Source organism: Trichoderma breve, chromosome 2 (genome assembly GCF_028502605.1).
Source record: "Trichoderma breve strain T069 chromosome 2, whole genome shotgun sequence".
NCBI classification, from domain to species: domain Eukaryota; kingdom Fungi; phylum Ascomycota; class Sordariomycetes; order Hypocreales; family Hypocreaceae; genus Trichoderma; species Trichoderma breve.
Window position 1 is genome coordinate 4,391,759 of NC_079233.1, and position 16,716 is coordinate 4,408,474.

General features: G+C 47.0%; 5 protein-coding genes across 5 annotated transcripts; 2 read left to right on the top strand and 3 right to left on the bottom strand.

The window, feature by feature from the left end:
* Window positions 1–801: 801 nt before the first annotated feature.
* T069G_03557 (uncharacterized protein) lies at window positions 802–1,188 on the top strand (the record flags this gene model as incomplete). Its single annotated transcript, XM_056170767.1, has 3 exons — window positions 802–806; window positions 888–980; window positions 1,035–1,188. 3 exons carry the CDS (start codon window positions 802–804, stop codon window positions 1,186–1,188), a joined length of 252 nt encoding a protein of 83 aa, XP_056031659.1.
* A 2,222-nt stretch (window positions 1,189–3,410) lies between these two features.
* Window positions 3,411–4,523, top strand: T069G_03558 (uncharacterized protein; the record flags this gene model as incomplete). The annotated part of the gene is made up of 2 exons (XM_056170768.1): window positions 3,411–3,955; window positions 4,010–4,523. The coding sequence occupies 2 exons, from the start codon at window positions 3,411–3,413 to the stop codon at window positions 4,521–4,523; spliced, it is 1,059 nt and encodes a 352-aa protein (XP_056031660.1).
* Window positions 4,524–8,702: 4,179 nt separating this feature from the next.
* Window positions 8,703–9,311, bottom strand: T069G_03559 (bZIP transcription factor domain-containing protein; the record flags this gene model as incomplete). The annotated part of the gene is made up of 1 exon (XM_056170769.1): window positions 8,703–9,311. The coding sequence occupies one exon, from the start codon at window positions 9,309–9,311 to the stop codon at window positions 8,703–8,705; it is 609 nt and encodes a 202-aa protein (XP_056031661.1).
* A 3,996-nt stretch (window positions 9,312–13,307) lies between these two features.
* On the bottom strand, window positions 13,308–14,426 carry T069G_03560 (phosphotransferase enzyme family domain-containing protein; the record flags this gene model as incomplete). Its single annotated transcript, XM_056170770.1, has 3 exons — window positions 13,308–13,635; window positions 13,702–13,924; window positions 13,976–14,426. 3 exons carry the CDS (start codon window positions 14,424–14,426, stop codon window positions 13,308–13,310), a joined length of 1,002 nt encoding a protein of 333 aa, XP_056031662.1.
* A 465-nt stretch (window positions 14,427–14,891) lies between these two features.
* On the bottom strand, window positions 14,892–16,597 carry T069G_03561 (uncharacterized protein; the record flags this gene model as incomplete). The annotated part of the gene is made up of 4 exons (XM_056170771.1): window positions 14,892–15,585; window positions 15,649–16,050; window positions 16,121–16,288; window positions 16,389–16,597. The coding sequence occupies 4 exons, from the start codon at window positions 16,595–16,597 to the stop codon at window positions 14,892–14,894; spliced, it is 1,473 nt and encodes a 490-aa protein (XP_056031663.1).
* Window positions 16,598–16,716: the final 119 nt, after the last annotated feature.

A 16,716-nucleotide genomic window follows, 5' to 3' on the forward strand; every position in this document is an offset into this window, starting at 1 on the left:
CCGCTTTGGAGTCACCATCATAGAACATATATCCGATGGATTCTTACCAACCAGTTAATGGGAATTACTTTCAATTAGCTACAACGGCTGACTTAGAATGGATATACATGGGAAATGCTAGCCAGCACCCTACCTTAACAATCAGAGTAGTCCCGCAGCTGGTATACTCTTGGGAGCTCGATAATACCGATCTTAGGTTTCGGGTAGGCAAGTACCTCCTTTATTCTGGGTATTAATTATAGGAGTTAATAGATAGACAACCCGGGCATTCTCGATTTAAAGCAGGGAATCGCGTCTTCTCTTAGCTAATAGATAATACAAAAGGCTCTTCTTTAGTATATGTTCTTAATAAGTGGCTGTCGTATTTGTTTCGAAAATTAGAGAACATTTATCTAAAAGCTAATGCGGACTTTGATAAGTAGAGTAGAACGCGACAACAGAAGCGTCCATTGCGGAGTAAAATAGGGTCAAGGAAGGCAGCAACGTCGCCAAAGTTTACCATAGACAGGATAGTTTACCTTACCCATAGCCTTGGGGCCAGGAGCCACGTTGAGGTCGTCTACATCCTGCCTCCTGAAATGAGGACTACTGGCATATGACCTTGAACCAGACAGAAAGCGACAATAGGATAATAATGGAAAGTCATACTCACTCAGCCTTGGAATTATGTAAAATCCATTCAACTCCCAGCAATCTTACTTAGTTTCTCCAAGTCTTTTGTTTGTTTGTTTCTTCTTTTCTGCCTCTGCCTCTGCACCACCACCACCAGCAACAACAACACCAACAACAACAATAACAACAATGGCGTATGTTGCTCCTCGCCATCCTATAACTCAAGCATTCAACTAATTGTCCAAGTACACTGTTGCTAACTCGTATTTATATAGAGGCGAACGAATTACAATGAGAGACCTTCGGGGGAGAGGCCGCATCTCCAGCCTCCACAACCCTCCCGCCGCCGCCACCACCACCCCCTCTGAGTGAGTCTTGAATTGATCGACGTGAACAGATTTGTTTAACTAACAATATGCTAGTCTTGAGAGAGGTGCTCCCCCTTCTTCTCGCCGCCGCCGCCGCTCCATCACCACCACCATCACCAACGCCATCACCACCACCATCACCACTCCCATCACCGCCGCCACCACCGCGGCCTTTGCCGCCATCACCGCCCCCGCCACCAAAGAATAGGTTTCTTTTGTGTAAGTGTCTTTCCTATGATATGCTTTAGTACCTAGCTATTTTTACTAATTTAACAATTACAGGGTTGGCATAATATATAGGGGGACTCTGTGGGTCATGGCCGTCGAGGCTATTTTCGTGATGACACGTGATTTTTTTTCAGTCGAAATAGTTATTTCTTATTACCATGATTGAGTGATTGACTCAATATATTTTCTATTACTATAACCATGCGCTATTCCCTTCATACATGCATCGTCATAGTGAGATACACCGAAAACATCAAGCCAACCATTTCCACAAGAAGCTATTTACTTTTGCGTCGGGCCGATTTCCCTAGGTAGATGCCTATATAAACCAAACGTACAACGCATTTTACAAAGTTTCATTTTGTTAAAGCTGCTATTTAATAGACAAGACACTTGGTATCATCAACCATGACTGCCGTATCAATTTCTTCTACTGCAAAATTATGGATCACAACTGCAGAATCATCAACCACGAATACAAGATCATGGACCGCGAATACAGAACCACCGACCACGGATGCAGAGCCATCAACTACGGGTGCAGACAAACCTCGCTGCAGGCACTATATCCCCTGCCATTGTCCTTCGCTACCCGAGTACGCTTGTCTGCCACTAGGAGATGAATCATCTCCATTGTGGCTGCAAAAGACTCATGAAGACGAAGACCATAACAAGGTCATAATTGAGAGGCTGAAGAAGCAGTGTTGGCGACGGATACCTGCTGCCTTGTTCGATGCATGGTTTGTTCTTAAGACTGGTGGTCCTCTTAAGCCACTTAAAGTACGGTCATTCCGATGGCTGATATCATCCGACTTCACTCCCCGAGGATACGACAATAGACAAGCACCATGGCGCATGCTTGTGCGGTCATACCTCATGGACCTACCCAGGCAACTAGCTGAGGGAAACAGCCAACAGCCTACGAGTATTTTTTCATGGCTGAATCATCAGAGACATGTGGGCTATATAGATTATCGCACAAAAGATAACAATGCGCCTCCTGAGATAAACTGCGGGGGACGAATGGTCTTCTCTCAATATAGCAAGGATTTTAATAAAACCTTGTTTGGAGACTGGCTTGTTATAGTCTACGTTTGGGCTATTGATCCTACATGGCTGCTGAAGACCGACATCATGGACTTAGTCTCCCTCGATAGCGTTACTGGGTAAGTGACTGGAACTTTTATCCTGCATATTATCCTGAAACATCACTTACATGTTATATCTTATCTCTCTAGTATTCGCGCTTGGGAATTTGTTGATGCAGTGGACGCTCCCACCAAGATTCCGCACCTGTTTTACCAGTGTCAAATACGTGATTCTCTAGAGGAGGATACGGTATACGCTGGACACCCGTATCAACACTATAATTCTGTTCCAATTAAGCACGGAGACCCTGTACCGGCCAGACTCGCTGGACTGAGACGTTTAATGAACGGGCGGGCAAGAGATTTGTATCGTGCGGCATATGAGTAGCAAGTATATCCTGTTAGGTATTGCTTATATAGATGTCTCCCCTTCGCCCCAGCCTAATATCCACGCCTACTATCTGATCGCATTGCGTAGACACGTACATGTAGCAACAATACCTTTCATTCCTTATAACCTGTTTGGATGCTGGAAAAGTTCAATATCAAGGCTACTTAGTTCGTGACACGAACATCTCAGGCAAGGCTCCAAAGGCTCCCCTCTTGCCCCCACGGCTATTGTCTGAGAGACAACTGTTGTAATTGGGGCAAGGCATGTCATCAGAGTTATACAAGTGCGTCTTCGCCACTTTACAAATAGATACATGACATCTCCTGTCTTAATCCCTCTAGGCAGATCTGCAAGGGTATGGGAGGCTGTAGGAGGCTATAAGAACACCGATATTAGGCCAGACGCTCTTCTTTGTGAACCCAATAATCCTTTAGAGTTGTCTAGCCTAGCGTATATTTGTTACACGAACTCCATCGCGTCGGCGTTTTGGTCAAAGGATGAGGTAAAGGAGATGGTTGTTTAGCCCCTGATGCAGAATGTCTCTCAACGACATATAAGTATCAAAGGAGTATTCCTCCGCTCAATGCCTCAATTTCCACTTGTTTTGTTGAATCAACCATGCTTTTTCCAGCTGCCTTGGATATTTCTAGTTGCCGAAACCTCAATACTGGACATCAATCTCAGCTTAATAACCTCACCCATAGCTCCCGTTGGATGATAACAATGCTCAAGACTGGTGCTAAATATTCTGGCCTTGGGCCGAATGCTCCACCAGCTACACGAAATCATGTCTTCATAAAAGACATTGCACTTGCATTCGCGGTGTCGGTACTGCCTCTTCTCGCCTTCTCCGGCTTACTCCTTGGTCTATTGTTCTGGTATCGGGTTATACCGCATGGCCGCAACGATCCGAGACTCCCAGACGAAAATCCGCAGAAAAAAGGCATCGTCTTTATCAGTCTCAGTGCCACTGTATTTACTACCGTGGGTTCGTGGTCAAGCACAGTGGCGCCGCTCTCGCTCCCGTTTATCCTGACGATTGCGTCCTATCCCGCGTCCAGACTGATGATGCGAGCCAGCGACGGCAAGGAAGGGCGAAAACTGCCCACTCCGTATCAGATTGCTCTGATACTCCGTGTCATGTCCAATTCTTCGCTCAGTTCGGTCTGGCAATGCATGAACTACATCTCTGCAAAGGGAAGGAGGGCACCCATGTCATCTGCCCTGAACATCATGATGTGCACACTTGTTTTGGGCACGATACAGAGGTAACTCTAGACTCCCAAATGTCAAGTTAGCTTGTATAAACTAAACCAATAAAGCACGTTCATCTTTGCGACGGATACGTGGCTTCACGTCACGACGGAGACAGTTCCCATGACCGAGTTTCACACAACATCGCCCAAAAATGCTACCTTCGGCATACCTTCAGCCTGCTTCAAGATTGGAGAGGAGAAGCCCAATATATGCAATACTTTTCTGAAAGACGAATTAATGAAAAACGACAGAAACCACATCACCCAAGAGATCTTCTCCAACATCTCTGACAGGGTAATGGTTCAGAACCACGATGAGGGCGGACATCGATACGCCTATGTTGCCTCTCCGGCGTATCGTTTCCAGACGGACATTGACTACGTAGCCACAACATTTGCAGTCAAGACGAACTGTACCCCTGCAACATCCAGATGCTTCAAGAATCGTCACTTTCCCAACGTGACCTCTTACAAATGCGACTTTGCCATGGACGGACCCATCGATAAAACGATGAGCTTCTTAACCTTGACCGATTTCACGACCGAAGAGGGCTGGAAGCTGGTTAGTTGTGATTCGTAACTCTGTGGAATTCAATGCATATCTATATGGAGGAGTCACTCAAGTGAAGAGACAGTCTACCCACGTTGCCTATCGTTTTGTGAATTCATTTCCTTAGTAAGAAGCATGGCCGTTCCAAGTATAGACTGAGAAGCTTTTTTGTTTGATGCAAAAGTATGTGGTCATAGCAATTTGTCTGTTGTATTATTATATCCATCTAACGCCGCCGGCACATAAGCCGAGCAGCTCTGAATCTCTTCAACTAAAACATTGCGCAAATCATTTCGCTATAATATGATCTCCGTGTCCATAAGGCTTAATCAATTCGAAATCATTCTCCTGTGCATGCAGTGTAGCTGTTCCACAAGATTACACAGCATCAGCCCTCTAACGGCTGCGATAAGCCTGCTGGCGGGTATAAAATACGATCCCTCCTCTTCATCGTAGTATAGGACAAACTCCGTTTAGCACGGGCATGGGAAGATGCAGCAGTCGATGGGAATCGGACAGGGGATGATGAAGCAAAAGCGGCCGGGACAGCAATCGCCGTCGTCGCCTCCGCGCATGTTGACGTCGTCTGTCGTCTCGGGATGCGGCTGCTGAGCATCTATTTGCGCAAGGTTAACAACGCCTTCTCTGGCATTTCGCATCATAATATCGGGGATCAGAGAGACTTGCCCATGGCTTGATGTGACTTTGGCTGCGCATCGTACACGCGTTCAGGCTCCGCCAATTCAACACGATCGCTAGTAGTAGACATGGTGGCTGGCAGTGAAATGGAACGAAATAGTAGTACAAGCAACCAAGCAAGTAAAAAAGAGTAGGCAAAGAGAAAATGGGTAGCTCAATATGCGATAGTACCTGAGATGTAACTTTCGGTGAGCTGAGACTAATAGCGTTTGAAATGCTAAGAGGAAAGAAAGAGAAAAAGCCAAGAGCTGGCATCTGACGAGCTTGGCTTTCATTTCCCTGATGATCAGGGACGCGGCTACGTCATCGACACGTTGCCCTCGCCAGATCCGTGGATGATCCGCCTTGGCACCGTTTTGCGGGGGAAAAATGTTTGTTCCGCCATTTCATCTAATAATTGAGCCCGATTTGCTTCTTACATCTGACATGTACTCAGACAAGGGCAAGGGTGGAAGGGAATCATTTTGGAATCATCGAATGATCGAAATGCTCGTCTGACTCTGACCTTGCCAAGCAATAAGGCTGGCGGTTCTTGCAGCACCGTTGCAGCTAGACCCATATGCAGTAAGCAGCTGGGCTGATGCTTATCACTTTCAGCTTGTCTCGAAGCATGATGACAAGGACAAGGCCACGCTTGTGCTTCGTGGGGAAGACAAAAGAGGAAAGTAAGCTATTGATTTCGTATTGTAGAATGCTCGTACGTTATAGTGCCAAACCCAGCTGTACGGCTACCCGACTTACTTAGACTTCCAGGTTGTGCATAGCCTCGCTCGTATATGTGTGTTCCAGCTGCATATGCGAATAGGCCGAGCCTTGAGCGGCAAAGCGGCAACTGCCGCAATGCCACGTTCGGGATTCCCTAGTACCTGGATATTTCCAGATCCTGAAGCTTGGTGCTCATCGGGTGTGTGTCTGTGCAGTGGCAATTCCACGTGTTTTGCGTTGCAGTCACGGAGCCAGTTCCTTGTCAATTAATCCTCTTGCACGAGTTGGTTATAGGGGACTACCGCAATAGTAAACAACCTTTAAAAGACGTACATCACTTGTATACAAGTATATGTACATTCTACCTGCGGACTAGTTGGGGGGGCCTCCGTCTGGATTCTCGAAAAGGGGCACTGGGAGGAAGATTTCGGCATAACAAATCTTGCCACAGTACTAGCTGTCAAGTAATTGTTCCACGAGAAGCAGAGTAATACTGGCCTTGTTGTCATGATAAGGTAGGGTGTAATGGGCAGACATTGTTTGAGTAGCGTAATAGAACATGACTATCTTGCTGATGAGCAATACGTTTATTGCAAAATCTTACGCAGTCGAGCCAACGGTTTATCTACGAACCGGTCTCTCGGGCACCATTATATACCCGATGCCATCTAGTACCTTAGTAATTCATCAGATACATATACACAGTATCTAATAGATATAGGCAGTATGAATATAATCATGTGTGTATATACAGTAACACCGTGTGGCAACAACTCTTACATGCCAATATACTGTTCATGACACAAATTCAAGTCAATTGTCATAAATAGTTTTATCGGGTCACTGTTTTACCCCGAAGTAGACGAACGTACTTCATACTCCCCGTTGGTGTGGAAATTAAAACTGGACAGGCTTGCCAAATCCATCTCGCCGAACATAAGTCGGATCCTTTACATCCGGAGTTGGGCAAAATCAGTGCATTGCATCAACAGAGACGTGTACTGGCTCCAGATACAGACTCTCCTATTACATTCTTTTCGGGTCGCCGCCCAATCATTGCCCGGTTAATATCAAAATCAACAAAATCACCCTGACTCGGTTAATGTAGCAAGTCCTCTACATTCTCTCATGGGCAGACATGATACACAACAGGGGGCGATGGTCGAAAAGCCCCAATGGCTCATGTTCTGTGTCACTTGGTCTTAGATTTTTTGCCCCTTAAATCCGCGAAACGCCTCTCCCGAAAGTTTCGTGCCAGGAGATTGAAAAAAACGTGTCAGATTATTTTCCTGCAGTCAGTCTTCAGTGACAAGCAGTATCCCCTATTTCGTAGAATCAGAGTCAGTGGATTGAGTCAATCATCATCCATTAACCAACAAACAAATGCATCAACATCAATTTTCGTAATCTCATACAATAACACCTGTACAACGTCAAAAGTGGTCAATGGTGAGTACATGTACTTCAAATCTCCTTTTATGCTGGGGTGAGTCACCGGAACTCTGGCGCCCCCACTATGACTCTATCGCCGACACATACATGCACATAGAGACAGAAAAAAAGGGTTGAACCAACAACAGTCTATGAGTTGATGAAGAAATGTGTGTTTCCGTAGTTGGTAATCGTCGGGGTTCTCTTCTGCCCCGAGACAAGAGAGGAAGAGGCCAAGGCGCTACTGAAGAACGCTTTGTAATTGCCAGTATCGTATCCCATGTCTCATGCATCGTGCTGTCGAGTACTATTCGTGTGTAAGGTAGAGAATAACTTGAAAAGAAATTGAATATGTTCGCTTTTCTGCATATAAAATATCATCTTTTCCAGCTTGGATAATTCTTTTGTCTTTTCCAATCGCCAGTGTTCAAAGGATTTCCCTCTTCTTGTCTCACTGTAGAATACGCAAGCCCAGGGATATCATCAATTATATCTGGATGATAGAATGTCTCTGGATTGCTAAATCTTCTCTTTCATCTTCCTTCTACTTCCTTCTTAGACCTGCTGGAAAAATGAGCTTGAAGCCATGATGAAGATTGTCTAGTTGTGTCTGAAAGATGACACTCTCCGGCTGCTCAGATAATGGCCCCCATGCTTTGGTAAGCCTCTTTATGTTTGTCCCCCAATCATTTAGCACATTCACCCCCTATATTCATTGTGCCTCCTGGCGAATATGACAGCCGTGGTCAGCCATGATGAGGCGAAAGAAGTTGAATAATTTCCATGAAACATCTTGTTCACAATTAAGGAAGAGAATCGACATCGTCTGAGCAACCAGGAGAGGCACATATGATTTTGAAAACACCATCGTTTTTGTTTTTCCAATTCTGTATCGGTCATCATTGATGACTTTTTAAATACCCCCCATCTATATGCGGAAGGATTGTAGCGCTAACATGGGTTTTATATATATGACAAACCCGACGACTTCGGTGGCATTCGGCACCTTTTTCGTTCAAGATCCAATGCCGGGGAAAACGACAAAGGGTACATCAAAAAACCAATAGGAGGAATAATAATAAAAGACTTGAATGAAAACAATGTGCCCTCCCAATGACCGGCTCCCGAGGTCGTTTCTCCCGTGAACACCATGTGACATAAAAGATCTAAACCCCGAAAGATCCAATTGAGAAAAAAAGAAAACACATTTCCGTGAGATAAAGCAAAAAATCCAGTACAGGTTAAGCGTTGTGGGTATGTGGTTGCAGTAGAGTGAGTGCGTCGTTGAGGGCTTCACCCTCTCTTTGGTGTTATACAGGGGTGTATGTATGTAATCGCGCAAAGAGCGAGCATGTAAGTGGGTGGCATGGATGTTCACTTTCTTCCCAGAACTTCTCTTAGAGCTTCAACTTCGGCTTCGCGCCTCGCCAGCTTAAGCTTGAGTTCGTCGCGCTCCCCAGTCATGTCACTCAATGCCCGCTCCAAATCGGCTATCCGGTCAAGGCGTTTCTGGCGATACTTGCGTGCCGCCATCGTATTGCGCTGCCGTTTAATTGCGGCTTGTGCTTCGTCGCTGCAGGCTTCAAGTTCATCGCCGTCTGTTGATCGGGTTGTGCTGCGATGCTTAGAGTGAGAGCCTCCGCTATGTGTGCTGGTGGGAGAATCCTGGCGGTAGTGGTGGGGGGTTGGTGTTGACGCTGACGAAGATGGCGGCATCACATTGGCCATCTGCTGCGCCGGCATCTGGAAAAAGACGCTGTTGGCGCCTTCTGAGGAATAAGTAGGGGCTGACATGCCGAGCCTATCTTCATGCTGTTGATTGTGTGGGACATGTATCCGGGCAGCATGATGAAGGCCTGTGTCGAAAAGATGGTGATGGTGGTGTTGTTGTTGCGCTGAGAAGAATGCTTCTGGAGGGCACATGTCTTCAGTTAACACTTGGTCTGGCCAACACTTGAACGTAAATTCCGGATTATCGACCATGATGGGCGAAGGAGTATAAAATGAAGTCATACACAGCAATAAGACTGGAAAATAACGGCAATGGTATGGGTCCCGCCCGGAATAGTGCGCTTGTGTCTATGTGTGTATGGAGCATGTATGTACGTGTAACAAAAGAGGGAGACGATGTCTCGACAATATATGTAAACACCTTTTTTTCCAAAGAGGTGGTAATATGACTTATGACATAATTGAAGCAGCAGACCAGGTGTATCGCAAAACATCGTATTGAGAATAAGAAATAGTCGACATACCTGATGGGTCCATGCTTGCTTGCTTGCAGAAACGAGTCAAGGCAAGCTGAAGAAAAGGCGGGAAGTGAGACGAAAGTGACAACGGCAACGGGACCTGTAATCAAATCCTTCGGTTTCGCCTACGGCGGTGCTGTGCAATGCTAACCGCGAGAGGAAAGGGACATTGGAGGGTGAGAGGCTGTAACTTGGGTGTCTTGTTCGTATTTGGCAAGCTTTTGGCTTCGAGCTCTGTGTCTGCACGTCTTCCTTTTCTGGGGATTCAGCTCTTATGTGCTGGACTCAATAGTCTGAGTCTGGACAAAGTGAGATGGTGGGCGCACGGCTGATATATATCGAGCCACGTGCACATTGGCATGCACTCAATTTCGACGGGTATTAATGCTGCAACACACACGAATGAATGGATACGGCCTAGTACATGGAATTGGGTAGATTCGACTCCAGTTGCTTGTACGAGGGAAGAGGGAGTACATGTACAGCACAGTAGGCGATACTACCGGGGAGGTATTGGGTGGACTAAGGCAGACAAGCTCAGTCCAGATCAATGGACAGGAGAGAGTGCCGACACTTTTACATGTGCACTGTATGTAAGTAGGCGGCCGGTTGCTTTTTAGTAGAGCCAGCACTTGTATGGGGGATGCAGAGTGTTAACGCGGCAGCGGATTTGCAGATTCCGGCCTCCCCCCCTTGACACGCTGACGGCTCCAATGCCACTTGATGCTGCCAGCTTACATCCGACTGTGCACGCGGCATCAGCCCTCCGGTTGCACAACTCTGGGAACTTGGACGGACTAGCAGAATCCGGCTTCGTGACTAAGCCCGGAACTCGCTGCAACAGGAGCCGTGATAGGGAATGCCTGGGAGCAGTCCCGTAATTTGATCTGTCTTTGTGCGTGCTAGCCTTGCCTTGTCACTGCCTTGCCTGCCTCTCTGGAGCACGAGGGTTCCACACCATGCTGACAATGCCGGGGGTCGCGAAGACGCAAGATGCTCTACGAATACATGGCATGTTTACGGAGTACAGTAGTCTTTGTCTTGTCACAATTGGGCACGCGAGACTCCGCAAGAGGTGCTTCACAAATCTCAAGACTGTGTGTGCTGCTCTCGGTTGATGGAGCGGTCAGGGTCAGCCAAGCGGTCAGCCTAGCAATTGGGCACATACGAGCCCATGGGAGGTTTCGGCGCTATTTTCTACATTATGCATTGATTGGGCCTAGCGATGATTGAACCCTTTCGAAATCCGGCACTCGACTTACAACAGCATCAGCTTGTGATGTGTGGTTGAGTACCTACGAGTAGAAACATGTGGCAAGGTTACATGGAAACAATCATGCAACTCCTTGAATAGGAATGTCGATTGCCTCATATACATCCATCTCATACAGTAGAGAGAGCCTGAAATGGAATAATACCGTGCGTGCTCCAGGTAGTGTATAAAAGAAACGCACCATATTTGTAGTCCGAAAACAAACCTCGCCAAGCAACAACCTTCCGGCGCAAAATGCGCGGCGACTTAGCATGTTCATAGCAAAATCCCTCAAGTCACGACATTAGGCTGCAGCATTGACGCCCTTTGATAGTCAATTTCAGTCTCTTTTTTTTTTCGCTTTGCTCTGGAAGTGAAAAAGGGCTGCTTATGGTGACATGCGTATTGTCCGGACACTAGACAGGGGGCAACAGACAGTGGAAGTGCCGAATATGGCAATCCCTGGTTAGGAAACAGACGATCAAGATTCAGGCAGAGATTCAAAGAGCATGGGGTCTCATCAACCTGAGCAGTCAAGTCAACAGGAGACTGATCGTCAAAGCCCAATTGCTCTGAATTTCCACTCAAGCTTTGGTTCGGTGGTTATTGACAAAGGAACACCGGACAAAGTATCCGACGATAACCTAACGTGGATACACAGACTCCACGCCTCGCCAGAAACCCCCCGAGCCACTCCTTAGCGCCGTGGGACAGCCCGTAGCGGCCGATAGGGCTGGCTTTTTGATGGGCGGATTCGGGGGTGTTGGGGGAGTGCGAGGTGCTATGGGTGCTGCCATGGACTCTAGTGTGTCAAGGAGGTTGTATTGACTATTTGTACTTGAACCAGTGGCAAATATCAACGTGGTACTCTTTGCCTGTAAGAGGAGGAGGATTGAGATATGCCGCCGACATGGAGTAGCGTCGTAACCGGAAAAATTCGGTGTCTATTCATTCCTGGGTAGTACTGTGCTCAGTGCTCCGTACTTACTGTACTGTAGATGATATCTTTGCAGATAGAGCGGCGTTTTAGGGCCAGGGAGGTGCATGTAAGCGAGAATGTTCCATACGCTTGGTGCGGCTTACGCTCCGGCACCTACACAAAATCTCACGGAACACGGCATATATATATCATGACATCGATGGGAACTGGTCGGTTGCATCCAGTTCCGAATCAAGGGATAAACTTAAAGATATGCACAGCGGATCGGCTGTGTCCAAATGGCTCATAAAGGCCTATAGTCACCGGGACACTCTATAAAATGCGGCTCTCAGCATGCCCATGTGAAACACATTGAGAGCAGGCTTCAATTTGACAACTAACACGTAGATGGCTCAATACGGAGTACGAGTTTCGCGTATTGGTTGATTCAAGTTGATCTATTTAACTCCGCTCTTCAGTCTTTATCACACGCAAATGCGGATTGGCGGCATTCGTCCATTCGAGTCTTTTGCTGACCTTCCACCGTTGAAGTAACTTCACACATTGCTCGTATTGCTCGTATTTCGTCAAATCACAGTCCTTTATAAAAACCCTTTCCGCTCCTCTCGCATCTAAAAATGTTTCATTCTCCAACAACAGCCTTAGGCAATGCATTGGTTCCAACTACGGATAGGGTCCGGTAATATGCAATCAGGCATTGTTTGTCCTCCGCAACATGTGGCAAAAACGACAACTCAACTCAGTTAAGCAAAGAGTAAAAAGGAAAGAAAGGATAACAGGAGAAGCTCATACAATTTTCCACATCTCTCAATTTGCCCAATTTCGTCACCTATGTCGGTCTCCAAAGTCACCATCGGCGTTCTAATCCCGACGCTACGTCTCCATGTCTAGATTCAATGGCAACATCAAATGGAAATAGCCCGGCACCCTCATCCGTCGGCATTCTGTGGAGATTAACCACATGCAAGCACGGAGAAGATTGTCGGTGCGTTAAAGCCTAAACGCCGTACCCGGCCCGCACCTCTCCGTGTCTACAAGGCGTATAAGCTGACGCCTAACTAACTGCATACAGTATATGTACGCTTCTGTGAGAACACCAATGATTTGAGGTCTTCCGTGTGGCTATCTGCAGTGTTCTGTCCTCCGCATTTTCCTCCGCTGGGGTTGACTAGTAATCCTTCTATTGGTAATATGGATAATCTTAACTCCGAGATCTACCGTCCCGTGTAGTATTCAAGGATATGCCAGCTCAACGTAGTAACCCACCAATTATATGCCTATCGGCATACCAAACAACCATCACATGGTTGTTTTCGGTTAAGTACGGAGTAGTTCGGACTCGTTTGCTTAGAGTTCACATGTTGAAGGCAGATCTAGCCGATAGAATGAGGCATAGATTGAGGTGTCATTCGGTTCTATCGGATACGGAATCCTATGGAAATCCACGTAACCTTCATTCAGGCCCTAACATACTCTGCATTCGTTGTCGTGCCATGCCCAATGGGAATAAGTCCGCACCCACAAGTCATATATCCGAGTTAATCATGGTCTTTAGTATCTTTAAGGAACTCGCCATAAGGCAGTTTCCATCCAGCTCTCGCCATGGAAGCGTGCACCTGTTTGCTCGAAGTAGACTCCAAGCAAAGGCTGCGGAAATACACGTCTTCGGTGCTATTCAAGTGCGGCATTGATAACTCCATTGGCAAAGTCTGTGATGAAAAACAAGTGATATATGCTCGTATATCCTTTAGCAGACTTTGGCTCGGTGTAACTCCCGCCGGGTCTTTGTCGCTGGACCATAGAAAACACGGCAGGCCTGCGGCTTTTGAGATTGGTACAAATGTGGCAAAGCCCCAGTCGATAACACTACATGTACCACATAATAAAACTATTAGTCTAGTATAAATAGAACACACGATGTTTTCCACATACCATTTGATGTTATAGTCTTCATCGACAATAATATTATTCGGCTTAATATCACCGTGCTTCACGGCAAAGGCAGTATCATGTTGATCTTGGCCAAGCACTTGGCAAACTGCAGCGTACTGATTGATGCAGTCTTCTTCCGAAAGACCAGGAATTCTGCCTTCTCGCACCTGAGTGGATCTGTTCTTCATACGTCGTTGGAAGAAGGTTGCTGTGGAAGTAGAACCTAATACCACTAGATCAGAGTCATATTTTCTTACTGGGACGTCTTACATACGATCTTCTAGTGTGCATGTGATCAAAGACAGCTGTATCGAGGCTATTTGATTAAGTAACACGCCTCGAAGTGGCTGTGGTGGAAAGTTATCATCCCAAGATAAGGGTGAACCCTCAACCCAAGTCAATATAATAAACGGATATTTGATCGGGTTGTCGAACGTCAAGCTAAAGCCGCAACATCTCGGGGACCATTGGAAACCCTTTTTTTCAAGCATCTGAAGAATGCGCACTTCAATTTGAACCATGGCGATTATGTCGTCTTGATCGTCAACTTGATGCGGCACTCGAACGGCGATACTCGCTTGATCTTTGAAGCTAAGCTTGAAGATGCGACACTCGCCTCCGTTGAACTCTCCATCAATGAATGCACCATTTCCGCCAACTCCAAGCTCTGCAACAGCAGCCAAAATATTTGTCGGTCCGAGGTTTTGCGCGGGATATGAAGCCATGTTTTGAAAGGAGCCAAATTGTGATGGTAGGAGATGTTAGTAGCAACCCAACGCCTCATACAGAGCACGGTATCTGTCTGTTTTATATCTCCTGACAAGCCAACCAACAGAACAGTAGAATACTATTGCTGATATAGATGACTCAGCAGAATCACAAACAAAGCACTTAAAAGCAGTGTCTGTAAATGTGGACTGCGTGTGCCGTGCCACTAGATCTCTGTCAGATCTTTATCTTGATTCTCATTATCAATCAAGTGTTTTCTCATATTGAACAATCAAACAGCTCCTACCAAAATCCCAGGACATTGATGAATCACTTCGCGTCCAACCCGTGCACGGACGAGGATGAATCAGGTGTACATTCCATACAATGCAAGAAGATAGGATTTGAAAATGCAACATCTCCACATCATGTTTGCTTTTATTATAATCTACAAAATGGACAAAACATTTTCCCATCCTCCATTACCGGCCCGTAAGCCGCTTCTCCAAGTAACGCAGAGGCACATAGATCAATGAACTCACTGCCCACGCCATCTCGAAACCAATGTCTCCAGTGGTCTTGGCAATCGGACCTTGCCACCACACCTGGTCCATGCATGGAACGACCAACCCAAAGCACAAAATACCGCTCGACAAGGCCGCGATGCCAAGAGGCAGCTTCTTTGCGTCGCTCCAGATGGCGTGGTCATATGAGCTATAGTCCTGGCGGCGGAACACCACGTGCTCAACAATGACGATTCCAACAAATGCCGCAGACCAGTAGCCGATAAGGGACACAAAGTTCTCCAAGCTCTCGAAGAAGTCGCCAACAGCGGTGATGGCCACTGCGATGATGATGCCAGTGATGACGATGGCGAACAGGTATCGAGGCACCTTGAACAGCCACGGCGCCAAAGTTTGAAAGTTGAGCGTAATGGCATAAAACGTGCCACAAGTATTTCCCAGCAAAGTAAGCGCGAGCACCACGACGATGAATTTGCCAAAGTTTCCTGCAGGCGCCAGCATGGCCGCAAGAACACCACCAGCCGAGTACTCGTCAAATGCAGTTTGCCACTCGGGGTTGTTGGGCATGGCTCCCGCAACAGCCGCACCGAGAACCATGAGCAGCACGGTCGGGATGAGCAGGCCCCAGTAAGTATATTGGAAAACTCGCCATCTATCAATCATTAGCACATGTAACCTAACTCATTATCACAAGGCAGTGCATAGGGCAACTTACGATGGAACCTTGGGATCGAAATAAGTGGTAAAGTCACTTGCTAGAGCAGCCCAGGGGATCTGGTAGCTGGCAATGATCATACCAAAGTTGAGGACGTTGGCAGCAGTGGCAGGCGTTTCAGGGGCGGCCTGCTTCTTGAGGCCAGAGCCAGCACAGCCAGTAGCAATGACAACGCTGATGATGGCCGGGATGAACGCATACGTCTCATAAATGTGCAGCACCCTGAAGCCGCAAAATGAGACTAACAGGGACAATACTGCAATAATGACGATGCCTGCGTCTTCGTTGATAGACCCGTTGGAGATGGCAGAGAGGCACTGTCCACCCGTGATGCAGATGATGACAGTGAAACCGGTCATGCTAGCCAGATTCAGGAGCACTGGTACTGATACAATGTATCGTCTATATACCCAAGTGGATGAGGTTAGTTGAGCTAATCTCTTGGGTGGTGTGTCTAGCTAGATATGCTTACCCAAAGCTGTACCGGGCCTGGATCATTTGCCTCATGCCCGTCTTGGGCCCCAACATGGCAAGGAACGCCGGGGGTATAGTGGACAGCATACAGAAGAACAAGATGACAAGAGACGAGTCCCTGAGGCTGAGATTGTACGCCAGGGGTCCCAACATGCCAAAGGTGATGCTGCATAAGAGACTTGGTTAGCAGCTGCTTATTACATGGATAACAGGATGCTCTATAAGAGCACGGGTGATGACACCATCTTTGCAGATTAACAACTTACCCCAGAATGTTTGCGTTTATGGAGAACCAGACAGTAAAGATGTTGAAGAAGCGTGTTGAACTGCGCTCTTCAACGGGCACCGGCAGGATGCCTCGCTCCTCGACACGGCCAGCTCTCAACACCTTGTGGAGCAGCGACTCCTCGTCGCTTTGATGGCCATCCTTTTCTCTGACGGGCACCGCCGACGCCTCTACTGTATCCACCAACATCTGTGCGTTGTATGGCTATGCAGGCCTGTATGGGTAAAATGCCGAGTCGGAGTTTGAAGCTGGAGACGGACGGCTGGTAAGTAAGCCCGAGTCTTGTTGCACAACCAAAGGAGGCAACA